We start from the raw sequence: 17923 nt of genomic DNA on the forward strand, positions 1-17923 counted from the left end.
CCACGCGCGTTACGCAGCAAGAAAAGACTTGCTAGCTAAAGGTTTTTTTCATTTGTAGGGCCTGTGAACGAGCAATCGAGCCCGTTGGAATCGTCATCACGTAAAGGCATCCAGGGGAAGACGTAAGAAGTGTCCGTATAGTCATAGCAACGACAGAGCCCTTTTAAATGACTTCAGAAAAGTGGCCAACGTTTCTCAAATCTGACTCCATGTCAGGGAAATTGCTGTAGAATGGGCTCTGTTCCACTTAGAGACAAAATTTCAACTCCTATAGAAACTATAGACTGTTTTCTATCCAATAATAATAATAATATGCATATTGTACGATCAAGGATTTTGTGGGAAGCCGTTTAAAAAATTAGCCACATTAGCATAAATAGTCTAAACAGCGCCCCCATCCCCAACAGGTTAAGCTTGGAAAAGAGACCCTTAAACCCAGACTTGAGACCACATACCCACTCCACTGAATAGCAGGCTAGTGATTGCTTTGCAATGCTTGCAGTTAGCCACTGATTCCTTCCAAACTCATTGTTGAATTTGTGATTTCCAACATGTTGTGTAATGTTAATATCCAATGGCCGATGAGCACCAATATGTTTTATGTATATTTTCTGTTAGTTATTTCTCTTCATATTACAAGGATTAAAAATTATTTGCCAGTAGATTGTCCACTTGATTCATGATGATGACTGCTAGCTAAGATTTTGAAAGTATAATGTTGACATGATCAGTTCAATCAAAGCTACTGTAGATATAACGTGATTTTAGGTCATTGTATCTGTGGCCAATGACCTTGAGCCTTCTTGGATGGGCACTTTCTAATTTTACTCTATGGCAGCATCCAAGGGGCTTGAATTTTCGAGCTCTACCCTTAGATTTGGCGGTGACGTAGTATCCCCATGAGTGACAGAACACTGAGCCAATCACGGCGCAACTAGAGAACATTACCAACCCTTACACTCCATATTTTCCGATGGTTGCCCCACAACCATAGAAAGCACAGCTAGGCTGAAACACAGTCATTTTGGAGCTGCCTTACTCAAGAAAGCAAAAAAGAGACCATGTTTGTATGCAGCTTTATTAAGTCAATGATTATTTATTATCTTTTTACACTGTTTGCATACTGATATGTGACACGTATTAATGCCAAAATAACATGCCAAACAGGCAACCAATTTGATTTGTTTTTCTTTAAGATAAAAAGGTGGGGCAGCCCCTGCCCTGAATTACGGGTTGCCACTAATGTTAAGTCAATCTATCACTGAATGTATGAAAGGGGTCATGATAATGATGGAAGTTTACTATTTTGACCAGTAGATGTCCTCAATTTGTTACTTTTCCACCAAGTGAAATATCCCTCTTCTTTTAGTTCATAATGTGATTTTTGAATGTACAGTATTTCAGCACAGTGTTAGACTTTTCGTGTTGGAACAATGTTTCATGTGTTTTTGTAGAGTCATTAGCTCGTTATTAGTTTTCTCATGAAACTATGTAATAAAACACCTCAATAGCATGGACACATCTTATAATACAAATTCAACTTTACAGGTTTGTTTTTATGAAGTCTGTGTTATTGAACACCGAACCCTCTTGAAGTAATGCTGTAATCATGAAAGAGGAAGTAGCTCTGTGTTATACTATGCTTTGGCATTTCTGGTAAGCTCAACCCTTCCCTTTGCCTTTAAAGGACTATGTACCCTACACTAAATATGGACATGCAGTTTCACAGGATTTCAAAGAATGTCCCAGCCTCACACACCAACTTTCATGATAGGCTAACACTCCATACTGGTACCTGACTGCAAGCCGAGTCTCTAGTCCTCCCTCTTAGCACCAAAATTGATGCCTCTGGTGGCGTCTCAGTGAGAGAGACACCATCTTCGGCCCATGGCCTATATTCTGCAGGCTCCTACACTAGGACAGAACAATATTCTAAAGGAGATACCATACAACTCGTAGGCTACAAACCCTTTACATCTGTTCTGCTCCGAGGGTATTTTCTTTGAGTGTTCTCCAGCCAGAGGTAACCATGTCCAGGAGGAAGGTTAGGGGGCTGACGCGAACGGGGCGGCAGGTGAGCGAGGACCCTGATCTGGACAACCTGCTGTCCAACCTGTCCCCTGAGGAGATGGAGGAGCTGGAGAAGGAGGTGTTGGTGATACCGGACCTGGATCCCAACGAGGGAATAGTCATAGAACAGCCTGCCCCTAACGCTGTTCGGGACCGGGATGCTAAGCTGGACAGCCGAGAGCGTCCAGGGAAGCTCAGCCAAAGGGAACAGTCTATTGAGGTATGATAACTGAACATCAAGTCAGTGGAACCCCCACAGTTCATGTTTATTATGTGTGAGACTGAGATGGTCTAAAGTCTGCCTTCTGAGATGCTTTACTGACACGATCTGTCACTTTAGGTGTTTATCCTATGTTAATCTACGTGATTTATCCCTTAACTGATAAATCTGTTTATTCTCAGCGATGTTGACAAAACCTTTAGTGGTGGAAGTTGATCACATCCTTTCATATCGAGACTACTTTCAACCCCCTCACATCAGCTCCACCCGTTTCACGTAACTGTTATACTATAATGAAACACATTTTGGTTAATAGGACTGGCTGTTGGAAGCCAGAGAAACAAATTACAATTCACAAATGTCTAATAGTTCATTTAGGTTAGTGTTTCTTGAACAGGTATTTTGATGATACTTCTGATATTTATTCCCCTGCCAACGGGACCTTGCAAAATATTCCAGCAGCTCATGCTCCACATAAATCATGATCCACTGTGCTAGTTCTAATGCCAGAAAAAACATTATTGTATACCCCTCAGAGGCTTTCACATTTTTCGCTCAAGTCTCCTGTGGTAAACAGAGGAAATGCTTAAAGATACAGAGATGTCAGATTGTAGTAGCTTTCTAGTTTATAGGTCAAATATATTTTGTTTTTGTAGCTGACAGCTTTTTGACATAGGGCCCACCAGGTAGGGGGAAACCGAGCCATGAGGTAGCCGTTGGAAGTGTATAAAAAAGGGCACTTCAGATGATCGAGCCTGGGCCCTGACGAGCTTCTTAATCCCGGCCGGATGGAATTCCTTGGTTGATTGTTCCTTACCGCCTTTTAAGGACACATCTGCCAGGGCCACAGCCTTGCACAGCAAAACAGATGGAGCAAGGCTCACAAATCAAACACTTGTCTGCTCTGCAAATGTATTTCTGCACTATAAAAAGGCTCCCCCATGCACACTATAAAATCATGGTATATAATGTCAAGTTTACATTACATGCTGTGGGATTATATCATAGTTTATGTCATACTGTGCTCTCAGGGAGCCAATATGTTATTCTTCATAAATATCCTAGCAATAAAACTGGACTGGTATTACCAAGACTCGTTTTAATATATGTAATATTAATATTTCTAGAGAACACGAATGAGGAAATGCATGTTTTTGTGTAATCATTGGTAAACAAAGGGTTACAGGGTTACATAATCAAGGATACAGACTGATTTGGATTTGGAGCTGGAGGACAGGCCTGTGATTAATCATCGTAATAGGGCTGTTGCTAGTTGACATCATAGAATGGTGGCCATGCAGGGATGACCATAACAGGCAAGGCACATTGACAAATTAAACACACATGAAACACAATATCTTGATTCAAATTGAATGATACCGTAGAAAACTACTGAACATAAATATAAATGCAACAATTATGAAATGTACTGAGTTATAGTTCATAGCAGGAAATAGGTCAATTGAAATAAAATCATTAGACCCTAATCTATGGATTTCACATGACTGGGTATACAGATATGCATCTGTTGGTCACAGATACCTTGTGAAGGTAGGGGCGTTGATCAAAAAACAGTCAGTGTCCACCAGTGACCACCATTTGCCTCATGCAATGCGACATCTCCTTCGCATAGATCAGGCTGTTGATTGTGGCCTGTAGAATGTTGTCACATTCCTCTTCAATGGCTGTGCAAAGTTGTTGGATATTGCCAGGAACAGGAACCCGCTGTCGTACATGTCAATCCAGAGCATCCCAAACATGCTCAATGGGTGACATGTCTGGTGAGTATGCAGGCCATGGAAGAACTGGGACATTTTCAGCTTCCAGGAATTGTGTACAGATCCTTGCGACATGGGGCAGTGCCTCAAGACCATTGATAAAATGCAATTGTATTCATTGTCCGTAGCTTATGCCTACCAATACCATAACCCACCGCCACCATGGGGCACTCTGTTCACAATGTTGACATCAGCAAACCATTCACCCACACGTGGTCTGCGGTTATGAGGTCAGTTGAATGTACTGCCAATTCCACTAAAATGACGTTGGAGGCGGCTTATGGTAGAGAAATTAACATAAAATGATTTGGCAACAGCTCTGGTGGACATTCCTGCAGTCAACATGCCAAGTGCACTCTCCCTCAACTTGAGACATCTGTGGCATTGTGTTGTGTGACAAAACTACACATTTTAGTGGCCTTTTATTGGCCCCAGCAGAAGGTGCACCTGTGTAATGATCATGCTATTTAATCAGCTTCTTGATATGCCACACCTGTCCGGTGATGGATTATCTTGGCAAAGAAGAAATGCTCACTAACAGGGATGTAAACAAATTTGTTCTCCAAATGTTAGAGAAATACACTTTTTGTGCGTATGGAACATTTCTGGGATATTTTATTTCTGCTCATGAAACATGGGACCAACACTTTAATGATGCGTTTACATTTTTGTTCAGTATATTAGTGTTTGGAATGTTGTGTGGATTCTTAAAAGTCTCGTCAATGTGTACAGTATACTATTCAGATTCACTTCACTTTGGAAACATCCCTATGTAATGTTTCTTCTCCTGCAGGGAGAACCCAAGAAGGAGAGCCGGAAACAAGAGTACCTGAGGAAGATGGGCCTGAGTCAGGAGGGGAAGGAAGGAGGAGGGATCAGGAGGCAATCAAGTATCTCCACTGAACGAGAGAACAAGATGGTGGAGAGAAATAACAAAGACCCGGACTGTACTAAAGAGGACAGAGCCAGCCTGTCCAGTAGATACAGGAGAGAGGAGAGCAAAGAAAAAGATGTGAAAGAGACACCTAGAGAAAGCTTCAAAAGAGTTGAGAGTAGCGACACTGACGTGAAAGATACAACTAGAGACAGATTCGGGAGAGGGGAGAGTAGGGACATTGTAGAGAAAGAGGATGCCAAAGAAAGAGAGAAAAATGAGGATAGCAAGCTTAAGGAGAAAAGAGACAATAGATTGAGCACCAGTAATAAGACAAAAGAAATGATCTCCAAGTTACAGGAGAAAAAGGAAAAAGAGGAGATCAAGGAGAAAGAAAGAAAGGAGGAGAGTAGGAAAAGAGGTGAAAACAAGACAAGGGGACTTGTGTCAAAGTTGGTGGAAAAGCAAAGTCACGTTGAAGAGAGTAAACCAGAAGATAAGAAATCCAGAGTGGAAGAGAAGGACAAGCCCAATAAAGACAAATTTGACTTGAAACTTGAGCGTCAAAAGTCGCCAAAAGAGGAGGAGAGCGGAAGTGAGAAGCAAGAGGAGAAGGAAGATCCTAAGGAGAAAGTGAAAGAAGATGGTAAGGGTAATGAGAAAGACATGGTGTTAAAACGTAAGGACAGTATGAAAGCGAAAGATAGGAGTATCACAGATAAGGAAACAGAAGAGAAAAAGGGAAAAGATTTGAATGAAGGACTAAAATCCATCAAGGGTGATGAACAATGTGGGAACTGTGTGGCAAACAAGAGCACACCTAGCAAGCCCAAAGTAGAGGAGGAAGAAGACGAGGACTCCAGCATGTTCGATGACCTCATGGAGCAGGTTCGCAGCAACGACCCCACCATGACCGAGCTCAACGTCAACAACTCTGAGGTCATCAAGGCTAAAACACTCATCCAGTTCACAGAGGCCTTGAATAAAAACACCCACATTAAGACATTCGCCTTGGCCAACTGCCGTGCTGACGACCATGTGGCCTACGCCATCGCTGGCACCTTGCGCAGCAACACGTCCATCACAAGCATCAACCTGGACTCGAACCTTCTCACCCCCAAGGGTATAATGGCCCTGATCCAGGCCTTGCAGAAAAACACTACACTCACCGAGCTGCGCTTCCACAACCAGAGGCACATCTGTGGGGGCAAGACAGAAATGGAAATGACCAAGATATTGAAAGACAACACCACCCTCCTGAAGCTGGGCTATGGCTTTGAGCTTGCCGGCCCACGCATGACCATGACCAACATCCTGAGCCGCAACATGGACAAGCAGCGACAGCGGCGCCTACAGGAGCAGAAGCTGGCCCAGGCCAATGGTGAGAAGAAAGGGGCGCTGGAGGTCCCCAAAACTGCTGGAGGATTCCTCCGGGGTTCCCCCAAGGCTTCCCCTAAACCCTCCCCACATCCCTCACCAATGCCCTCGCCGAAGTTGACTCCTAAAAGAGGACCAGGAGGGGGACCTCCTCCACCCCCTCCTCCTGGAGGACCACCCCCACCTCCACCCACCATGCTGGACATAGACTCCCTACGCAACTCCCTGACGCCTGCATCACAGAGGAAGATGGATGATAAGGCCAACAAAGCCGGTGTTAACTCCAGGGACCAACTGCTGGACTCCATTAGGAGTGCCAATATGAAGAAACTGAAGAAGGTAAGATGGGGCAAGGATCAATAGCTGATAGACATAGAATGAGTTGTAATACATTTATATGCATATCCATACACCATCCCCTCCCTTCCTACAGGTTGCGGTACCAAAGCTGTTGCAGTAATCCTCTGGAATCGAGACCATAACCCAAGAAATAGGAAGGACATAGATCTCACAGGTGGTCTTGAGCGTGGATCAAAACTCCTACACATCCCATGCATAGACAGACACACAGTCTGACCACTGTGCTGCGAGGTTGATAAGGCAGGCAAGCAGAGAATGAACAGATGATTTCTATTGGATGCACGGCTTCCACTGTGCCGTGAGTTCTCTCCTTAAGCTATACGCTGGACCGCAGGGACCCTGTGGAGGGAGTTTTTCAGCAGGATGTGCCCTGAGGTCCTATTTGTCTGCCTTTGTCTGTGTTGATACTTTGCCTGTTATTTGCACTAGATTATGAAGCCATTCATATGGTATGTTGACAAGCATATGTAGCATGATGTGTACAGTATAATGTGGGGGCGTGGTAACTGACAAGCAGGTCAAACAGTTTTCTGTCAATTCTATACAAATCTACTTTAACATTCATTGAAAAATTGGACTGTAATTTGACAGTTTATTTATTTGTGGAGGGAATCACCTCGTGGCTTGTGACATAGAATTTTGCCAAAACTGCTGATTCTCCATGGTATATTATCAGGGAATTAAAATGGGGTTAGACTTCAATAATTCACAGGGGGAGGAGAGAAGGTGGTTTGTAATGTGTGTCATTGCCAAATCTCAAGACTGACATCTCAGGCAAAGTTTTCACATAAAAAGCAACCTATAATCCCAGTCTTCTTTGAACGATTCAGTAAGGAAGATCAGTTTTATATGGTCGCCCTTTTAGTAATAACAACGTTATGTATAAAGCTATTTTCATACATTTTGCTTAAAGTGCAAAAAATAATAATTCTAACAGAAGAAAAAAAACGACACTGTCAAAAGCAAAGAGAACAAATCATAGAATACTATTTAGAGCAACAACAATGCAAATATATTCTAGGCTGGATGTCTTACTACTAAGGATGTCAAAACAGTTTATTTTATTAACATGTCAGAGCAGCCTTGTTGAGCAATGCAATACTAGCTCCCGAGTGGTGCAGCGGTCTAAGGCACTGCATCTCAGTGCTAGAGGTGTCACCACAGACGCTGGTTCAATCCCGGGCTGTATCACAACCAGCCGTGATTGGGAGTCCCATATAGGGCGGCGCACAATTGGCCCAGCGGCGTCAGTCCCGGTTTGGCCGGGATAGGCCGTCATTCATGATAAATAAGAATGTGTTCTTAACTGACTTGCCTAGTTAAATAAAATACAAAATAATAATACATTTGAAAAAACTTTAAAATTGGATGTGATGTTGTACAGAGTGTCTCGCTGCTCTAAAAGTGACTATTGACTATTTGTATGCATAATGTGGTTTCTCTGTCATATTGGACTTCACTAACTTTACTTACAGAGCTTGTATACCTTTAATAAAAAGTACTGATATGTTTGCAATTGAAAGTGTAATATAATAAACTATATTTTAACAACTTTGCAATGAAGTACAACAAGAATAAAGGTAAACATACTTAGTCTAATAATAAGATACAGGATGAGGTAATATCTATCCATTATTTGATAGTACAGTACTGATACAAAGAAAATGCTAGGGATACATTTACTGTATTTTGTTTAAATGTTAAACATCTATTAAAAAATATTTTCCTTTCAGGGGGACATTTCCATTTTTAATCTTAATACAATTTCTTCTGCTTGAGAAGTATTCAGTAGGCTATGTCTGTCTATTGCTTGGTTGACAGAATCAGGAATCATTTCCAGCATCTATATAAGATATGTTGTCTTGGTAGAGCCCTGTAACCTGCAATGATATCGAAGCTTTGTGACCGAATGGACCATTCTGTGTGCCATGCCGAGTATACAATGTCAAATGGATCCTAATCAAATGTTTGTGTACACACACAGAGAGCACTGAAGTGTTCCTTGGGAACAGAAAGCTAATGATCTGATGCACTGTTGTGTGTATACTGTAATGTCAATCTGATTTCCATTTCTGTACACATGGCTGGCAGACAAGACTAAATGGAATGTGAACTTTAGTTGGAGAGTACAGTACAGTATACTCCACAAGTTCTCTCCCACAAGATCATGTCCTTCACACAACCAACAAAAGAGAGGGGACTGTCTACTACCAGTGCTTGACTTGGGTGGGAGCTCACTCGAGCGGAGTACCGGCACCTCAATGTTTCTACTGCTAGAGCTCCTGCGCCTCTTATAGAATATTAGCTCAAAAGTGCCTAAATATAAACAGTAGCGGCATCCCAAAGGAGTCCCGGCACCTATTTCACTCCAAGTCAAGCACTGCTACTAGTTCTGACAACATTTGAGAAGTTGTGAGATGGCTCCTTTAAGGACATCATGTTCAAGGCAGTGGAAAAGCATTGCTCTCTACCGGCCAGTGCACTTGGGGTTGAGAGGGATAGCAACAGGTCAGTTTACATTTCGACTGCCTGGCCTAAACCTCTGCATCCATGAAATGCCTATATTTGGTCATTTCTCAATGAGGAGTTGCACTGTGATTCATTCCTTTCTCGTTCCTAATAATGGGAAGTGGGCCAGCGGTCTGTCTGGCTCTCCCCATGAACGCTGGTCTGATGGGGAGTGGGGTAGGAAGGAATCTGAAAATGATCAGCTTGTGTAATAGCCCAAACAGTGGGCTATTCCTGAAATGATCAGCTTGTGTAATTACACTTTATAACTTGGGCCATGAGTTTTTCCATATGATCTGACAAGATTGACATTTTAGCAGATGCTCTTATCCAGAGTGAATAGAGTGTTTCTCAAGGGCATGTTGACAGATTGTTCACCTAGTCATCCCAGGGATTTGAACCAGCAACCTTTTGTTTACTGCTCTTAACCACTAGGCTACCTGCCGCCCCAGATTGGATGGAACATCTGAAGTGTAGGCCTAGAGTCTTTGATGTGATTTGACCGTTTTTTCCTGGTCAGGTCAGTGCTCAGGAAAAACTTGGGGCACTAATAATTCAATTTAGATTATAAGGAAAGAGTTTGGTCTTTGGGGAGTCTTTAACCAAAAATAGTCTTTGGACAGCTAGATGACAAACTAGTTTTCAGAAAATCAATTAAATTCTTAAAGGGTCAGGAGTTTTTTCTGACCATAATAGGGCCCAGAGTTTGTCTTGACTTTCTATTTTAGTGAAGAGGTATAGACGAAGATAAAACTACAGACAGTACAGTATGAAGCTAGAAACTGCTTCTCCAATTGAAATCCCTGATCGCGATTTCATGGCGACGTCACGTTGGCTAGCTAAACTCATGCGCAGAAATATGTAATCGGATCTAACCATAGACTGTGGCCGTGTTCGAGAGCATAAAAGCTGTAATGTATCACGGGTAAATTGTGTCTGACTGAATGATCTACAAATATTAATGACTAGTTATTTATGACGCAAGGTGATTTGCAGATCAGTCAGCCGGCATCCGCCTGCACTGTCGGCTGCAATATCGAACAAGCCCTATAATAAGGGTCTAATGGTTGTTCCGCGCCGAACTGCGCAAGTGCAAATTGTCAAATCAAATGCACTCCTTCGATATATAGTAGTTTTTTATAAAAAAAATTAAACCTGCCAGTTTGTCTTGTTCACGAAATCAAATCAAATCAAACTTTATTTGTCACGTGCGCCAAATACAACAAGTGTAGCCCTTACCGTGAAATGCTTACTTACAAGCCCTTAACCAACAGTGCAGTTCAAGAAGAATTTAGTTTAGTGATGAGCTTCGTGGGCACTGTGGTGTTGAGCGTTATTGGAGTAATAATATGTTAAACTACAACTACATTGTCTCAAATCTAAATTGTGCATTTAGATTGAGAAAATTAACAACTGGGAATAATTTTTAACTTCTCTGATTCGCCTTGTTTGACAGTGCAGGTGACTGCCGACTGACTGATCTACAAATGACCTTGCATCATAAATAACGACTCATTATTATTTGTAGATCAGTCAGTCACAATTTACTCATGATACATCACGGGTTTGACGCTATCCATCTCGGAACAGGCCAGTGACTTCTCAAACCCCTGCCTGGTCTGCTTAGTCTGCTTCGCAAGCGTTCCTGGAAGTTTTGCGATGTTGGGCTTCTGGGTTTATAAACTCTGTGATAAAATATTCAATTAAAATGTAATATTGCAATAGCTACATTATTTATTTAGTGATGACGTAGTCGTTTCTCCGGTTGTTGTTGGCAGTTACATCAGGGGGAACAAGCACAGACACAAAGTCAAAAGTGGCTATATAGTAAAACATTTATTTTTGGTTTTAATTTAAGGTTAGGGTTAGGCATAAGGTTGGTAGTGTGGTTAAGGTTAGGGTTAAAATCCCATTTTATGAAGAGAAATGGTAGAAATGGGCGGGGTTTATGACTTTGTGGCTGTGGGAACTAGTGACGACTGGAGGACCATTGAAATAACAAAATGGAGGAATACGCACGGGAGCCATGGTGAGTCTTGGTAGCTAGCTAGCTAACTGAAGTGCAAGACAGCTTTACCGGTCTTGTTATTATGGTGTCCTAACATCATATATAACCTGTTAAAATATACAATCAATATATCGTTCATCAAAACGAGTATTTAAACCCCCAAATCCGAAGATATTCAGCTAAGCTAACGATGCTAGCTAATTCAATTAGTTATCTAGCTAACGCAGCTAGCTAGCTAGCAAGCAAGCCATGTTCGTTGGGAAGCACTCTTCAATGACCTTGTTGAGCGTTTAAACGTTGGTGGTGGTAACGACGTTAAAATCGTATAATTTCACGCATACGTTGTGTGATCCACACTATTCACCACAAATTAGTCGGATTAGATATTTCCCACGTTCACGGTTCACAAGTAACTAGCTAGCCCTGCTACTTTACTAGCCTGCTAACTATGGATTGTGGTTGCTCAATCATTTCATAGTGTGTGATGTAATGTCTGCATGCTCCATCCACATGAGAAAGCATAGCTACCTAATACATTAATATATCATATTAAGTATAATAGTAACTAACTAGCTATCTCACTGACGTTCATCTACTCGTTAAGGTAGCCTTATGGTTAAAGCGTTGGGCCAGTAACTGAAAGGTTGCTGGATCAAATCCCCGAGCTGACAAGGTACAAATATGTCGTTCTACCGCTGAACAAGGCAGTTAACCCACTGTTACCCGGTAGGCCGTCATTGTAAACAAGAATTTGTTCTTAACTGACTTGCCTAGTTAAAGCTGAAAATAAAGTGATATGCTAGCTAGCTATTAGTAGTTTGTAAGGTATGTGCTGCTAGCACAGCGTAGCTACGTTTCAAGCAACTACATTAGCCAAATCAAATGTATTGGTCACATACACATATTTAGCAGATGTTATTGCAGGTGTAGCAAAATGCTTGTGTTCCTAGCTCCAACCATATCTAACAATACACATATCTAAAAAGTAAAAGTGGAATTAAGAAATCTTTAAATATTAGGACGAGCAATGTCGGAGTGGTATTGACTCAATATAATAGAATACAGTATATACATATGAGATGAGTAAAGCAGTATGTTACTATGGTTAGCCTACCGGTATCTACTCAGTGTGGCAATCAAAACATTTTTCATGCATTTTAATTTAAATGCACTCTAGCCTTGATCCAAGAGGTTTTTTTGTTTTGTTTTTACATTCCAGCACAGTGTAAAAACTATATTGGTTGTATCAAAGTTAAATGCACCCATGACCCTGAAGAAAAACTGTTAGATACCTGTGGTGTGGTTATCTGTGTTTATTGAACACACTGTGTTTTTGCAGTCCGTGGAGAATTGTGGACGACTGTGGAGGTGCTTTCACCATGGGGGCCATTGGAGGAGGGATCTTCCAGGCAGTCAAGGGCTTCAGAAATTCACCTTCAGTATGTAAAGCCATGTAAATAAATTCACCCATGTGCAAAATTAAGTTGACAGCTATGTTTGATACGGCCTTTGTAACTTGAAGGAACAGTTACATTTTAACTTATGAAAATGCCTGTCAATTACAGCCCTTGTTTGACAAAGAATTTAGCACTTTGCTGAATGAGTTGGGCATAGTGAGGTGTGGCTCTGGAGAACCCAAGGTGGTATACAGTCCTTCCCTGTCTTGGGTTTTCAGGTAATGGATGGTTTGGAGGACAGCTGGCTCCATGTGAACTACAATCCCAACGCTTTGTTTTAACATTTAGAAACATTGTTAATCCTTGCTAAAGTTACGGTTTGGTAATCTTTGGAACTTTCATATAAGCGAGAAAGAATGTTTCAAATACAAAAGATATACATACTTTGCGCAGTTTAGCGAAGTTGCACCCGACTGTTACACTACGACACATCCTCTCACCTTGCGCTCACATTTCCATTGTTCCATTCCACTTTTCTGTGTTTCTTAAAATACAGCCGGGTGCAACGTTCCTGAACTGCTTACAGTAAGTGTGCCTTTTGTATTTGACATTTTGTTTCTCGCTTATATGAGTTAAGTTCTACATTTTTCCTAAACAGTATTGCACGTTAGTTCTATTTGTGTTTTAAACAGAGCATTTGTGCAGCCTTCTGTCATTTGCCACACATGGCTAATGGAGACCTCTAATGGTTCAATGGAATGAAATTGGAGTCATGAAAAGGGGTTAAGTGAGGTGTGACGAATGAGGAGTTTTGATGCATCTTCTTTCTGTTCTCAGGGGATGAGCCACCGATTGAAAGGTAGCATGACTGCCATCAAAACCAGAGCCCCACAGTTGGGGGGTGAGTGCACATTCAAATTGAAACGTATTTGCCATATTTGGTCCTTATTTTATTCTCTGAGTGTAATGCATTGTGGCTTTCTGTGGATTGTTTTTCTTGTAGGTAGCTTTGCAGTATGGGGAGGCCTCTTCTCCATGATTGACTGTGGGTTGGTAAAGGTACGGGAGAAAGAGGACCCCTGGAACTCCATCACAAGCGGGGCCATGACTGGAGCCATCCTCGCAGCAAGAAGTGAGTGATAATTTAACCCTATCAGTCCCAAGACCTCAGCAGAAATCACTTTTATCTGACTTTCATATATCTGCATGTCCAACCCTTATATTTAGACTCACAATGAAGGGTTTTACCATGTTCTTTACAAGACAACCAGGGCTACAAGTAGAACACAAAACAATTTCACATAAATAATTGCATTCGTGAGTTTTATTAACAAGTGTCAATAAAAAAATAAGGTCATTCAAAGCAAAAACCTGATAAAAATGAATTTATATGAAGGCTGTAAGTACAGAAATTGTTTGCTCACTGGGAAATGAATATCCAACTAGTCAGTGACAAATTGTAGGAGTTTGTGACGGCAACTGTGAGTTTATTATAGACACTAATATGATCTTTTATGTAGATGAACCCCTTTTAATGACTCTTCTGTGAGCGTCATAGAGCAAAGCATGTCTCTTCTTTTCATAGATAGATTGTAATAGTTTGTGGCTCAAACCATTCAGACTCTACAGAAATGTTTCTAAAAAGGACCCGGCTTCGGGATCGGCCCTTGTCTCACAAACACTGCTCTAGCTCAACTGCCGTTAATCACACAGACTTACGCCGGCGTAATGGTGGGACTCATTTGGTTAGTAATTCTCATTTCAAGTCTACAAGCGACAGCATTGCTGTGAAGGACCTTCATATTTTTCTCCATCCCACATCATACTCGCAACAAAACACCCTCGTACGGTATCTTATAAGAACATTTGCACCGTTTGTACCTTGTTTAACACAGCTATGTATTTTTCCATGCTTATTCCCCTCTCAAATATACCCACTACCCACAATATGTGCATTTCAATTCTGAACATTTGTGTAGGCATAGTGTTTTTTCACTCAATGTGCATTCAGAACGTATTCGGGCACCTTGACTTTTTCCACATTTTGATACCTTACAGCCTTATTCTAAAATGTATTAACAAATTTTTTTTCTCATCAATCTACACTCAATACCCTATAACGACGAAGCAAAAACAGTTTTTTAGAAAATTATGCTAATTTATTAAAAAATAAAAACTATGACATTTACATAAGTATTCAGACCTTTTACTCAGTACTTTGAAGCACCTTTGGCAGCGATTACAGACTCGAGTCTTCTTGGGAATGACGCTACAAGCTTGGCACACCTGTATTTGGGAAGTTTCTCCCATTGTTCTCTGCAGATCCTCTCAAGCTCTGTCAGGTTGGATGGGGAGCGTCGTTGCACAGCTATTTTCAGGTCTCCAGAGATGTTCAATCGGGGTCAAGTCTGAGTTCTGGCTGGGCCATTCAAGGACATTCAGAGAATTGTTCTGAAGCCACTCCTGCATTGTCTTGGCTGTGTGCTTAGGGTCTTTGTCCTGTTGGAAGGAGAACCTTCACCTCAGTCACGTCCTGAATGCTTTGGAACAGGTTTTCATCAAGGATCTCTTTACTTTGCTCCTTTCATCTTTCCCTCGATCCTGACTAGTCTCCCAGTCCCTGCCGCTGAAAAACATCCCCACAGCATGATGCTGCCACCACCATGCTTCAGCGTAGGGATGGTGCCAGGTTTTCTACAGACGTAGAAGGTGTCCTGGAGGGCAGGTAGTTTGCCCCCGGGGATGCGTTGTGCAGACCTCACATCACCGGGGGCAAACTACCTGCCCTCCAGGACACCTACACCACCCGATGTCACAGGAAGGCCATAAAGATCATCAAGGACAACAAACACCCGAGCCACTGCCTGTTCACCCAGCTATCATCCAGAAGGCAAGGTCAGTACAGGTGCATCAAAGCAGGGACCGAGAGACTGAGTCCTTTAGGTGCCTTTTGGCAAACTCCAAACGGGCTGTCGTGCCTTTTACTGAGGAGTGGCTACTGTCTGGACACTACCATAAAGGCCTGATTGGTGGAGTGCTGCAGAGATGGTTGTCCTTCTGGAAGGTTCTCCCATCTCCACAGAGGAACTCTGGAGCTCTGTCATTGACCATCGGGTTCTTGGTCACCTCCCTGACCAAGGCCCTTCTCCCCCAATTGCTCACTTTGGGTGGGCGGCCAGCTCTAGGAAGAGTCTTGGTGGTTCCAAACTTCTTTCGTTTAAGAATGATGGAGGCCACTGTGTTCTTGGGATCCTTCAATGCTGCAGACATTTTTTGGTACCCTTCCCCAGATCTGTGCCTCGACACAATCCTGTCTCGGGGCTCTGCGGACAATTCCTTCGACCTCACTGTCAACTATGGGATCTTATATAGACCGGTGTGTGCCTTCCCAAATCATGTCCAATCAATTAAATGTACCACCGCTGAACTCCAATCAAGTTGTAGCAACATCTCAAGGATCATCAATGGAAATGGGATGCACCGGAGCTCTATTTCAAGTCTTATAGCAAATGGTCTGAATACTTCTGTTTTTAGTTTTTAATACATTTGCAAACATTCGCTTTGTCATTATGGGGTATTGTGTGTAGATTGATAAGAGGAAGAAAAATATTTAATCCATTTTATAATCAGGCTGTACTGTAATAAAATGAGGGAAAAGGGAACAGGGTCTGATTTACTTTCACAGTGCACTGTAAATGTTGTGTTTTGGTTTACTGTCAAGGCTAGTCTGTTTTTCTGATTTCTCTACTGTTCTCTTCAGATGGACCTGTGGCCATGGTGGGCTCTGCAGCAATGGGAGGTATACTGCTGGCGTTGATAGAGGGTGCTGGGATCCTGCTCACTAGATTTGCTTCATCACAGTTCCCAACTGGTGAGTGTCACTGAGCTATGCTATAGATGATTCTCAGGGCTTCAATGAAGGCTTATAGAGAATACAAATGACTGCCCAGTTGTCTTTTCAATAGATTATCCCTGATCTCACCTCTTCTCCTCTTTATACAGGTCCCCAGTTTGCTGAGGAGCCAGCCCCCATGCCTGCCCCTTCCTTTGGAGGAGACTACAGACAGTACCAGTGAGAGGTCCCTCTCAGTCTCTAGGCCTTTTTGAATTCCTTGCTGAAGTTACACTGGGGAAATGGAGGACAAATACTACACAATACGCAATTGCAATTGCCTTTTACCATCTTCAGCCTTGTCAGTTGTGCGTAGTTCACCCTACATTGGTTAAAATATCTGAACTGGAGACGAGGGAAAAGTTTGTAGTTTGTATAATCATACATTGGGGCGGCAGGGTAGCCTAGTGGTTAGAGCGTTGGACTAGTAACCGGAAGGTTGCAAGTTCAAATCCCCGAGCTGACAAGGTACAAATCTGTCGTTCTGCCCCTGAACAGGCAGTTAACCCACTGTTCCTAGGCCGTCATTGAAAATAAGAATTTGTTCTTAACTGACTTGCCTAGTTAAATAAAGGTAAAAAAAAAAAAAAAAAAAATACATGCATGTAATACCCTACCCTGCAAGTGTGCCAGATACACTGGAGCTGATGTTGAGCCATGGGCACTGCCATGGCTATGTCAATATCAACTCAAAGATGGACCCTTCCAAACTTGTAAAATGTTTTTCGTATGTGTGTATATATAGGCTTTCCTGCATGCATTTGATATGTTTTGCTTATTTGCCTTGTTCATCTTATCCTGTGCTTGTGCTCGCCATTTTGTAAATTTAAAATGTAAGTGGGCATTTTATGAATTGCTTTTATTGAATGGTATAAAAGGCAAACAATTCATTATGCTGTCCCTGAAATCTTAGGTTTTTATAGTGACTTATGGTCCTCATGCAAGGGGTTGATACAACGTATCTGTATGACAGATTGAATTAAACAAGAATAAAATTGGTCAAATACAATTATTTTGTAGCTTTTATTTTACCTTCAAATTATCACGGAGTGCAACTTGATGAGTATGCTCATCGTGTGGATTGTGCGGCTACTCTTCCTGGGGTCCATACAAATCATGAAACGTGACATAAAAAACAAAAATACAACTAAAGACCTATTATTCTAGGCCGTCATTTATATTCAGTGGTGTCTAGGCTCAGTTACATACAGTATACACTGAGTGTACAAAAGATTACAGACATCTACTCTATGAGACTGACCAGGTGAAAGCTATGATCCTTTATTGATGTCACTTGTTAAATCCATGTCAATCAGTGTAGATGGAGGGGAGGAGACAGGTTAAAGAAGGATTTTGAATCCTCGACAATTAAGACATGGATTGTGTACGTGTGCCATTGAGGGTGATCGACAATCGATTTAAGTGCCTTTCGACGGGTA

At 41.9% G+C, this 17923-nt stretch overlaps 2 protein-coding genes across 3 annotated transcripts; both read left to right on the forward strand.

Annotated features, from left to right (window-relative positions):
• The first annotated feature begins 1747 nt into the window (after nt 1-1747).
• On the forward strand, nt 1748-8409 carry lmod1b (leiomodin 1b (smooth muscle)). The gene is made up of 3 exons (XM_055917903.1): nt 1748-2290; nt 4862-6658; nt 6753-8409. The coding sequence occupies exons 1-3, from the start codon at nt 2030-2032 to the stop codon at nt 6777-6779; spliced, it is 2085 nt and encodes a 694-aa protein (XP_055773878.1). The 5' UTR covers nt 1748-2029; the 3' UTR covers nt 6780-8409.
• A 2709-nt stretch (nt 8410-11118) lies between these two features.
• On the forward strand, nt 11119-17080 carry LOC129851398 (mitochondrial import inner membrane translocase subunit Tim17-A-like). Of its 2 annotated transcripts, XM_055917905.1 has the most exons (7): nt 11119-11216; nt 12535-12634; nt 13149-13177; nt 13430-13493; nt 13596-13724; nt 16353-16463; nt 16595-17080. In XM_055917905.1, exons 1-7 carry the CDS (start codon nt 11214-11216, stop codon nt 16666-16668), a joined length of 510 nt encoding a protein of 169 aa, XP_055773880.1. In that variant the 5' UTR covers nt 11119-11213; the 3' UTR covers nt 16669-17080. The 2 variants fall into 2 exon arrangements, with proteins under 2 accessions (XP_055773880.1, XP_055773881.1); XM_055917906.1 differs by lacking the exon at nt 13149-13177 and having other exon boundaries at nt 11120-11216.
• Nucleotides 17081-17923: the final 843 nt, after the last annotated feature.

The sequence above is a fragment of the Salvelinus fontinalis genome, chromosome 3 (genome assembly GCF_029448725.1).
Source record: "Salvelinus fontinalis isolate EN_2023a chromosome 3, ASM2944872v1, whole genome shotgun sequence".
Lineage (NCBI taxonomy): Eukaryota > Metazoa > Chordata > Actinopteri > Salmoniformes > Salmonidae > Salvelinus > Salvelinus fontinalis.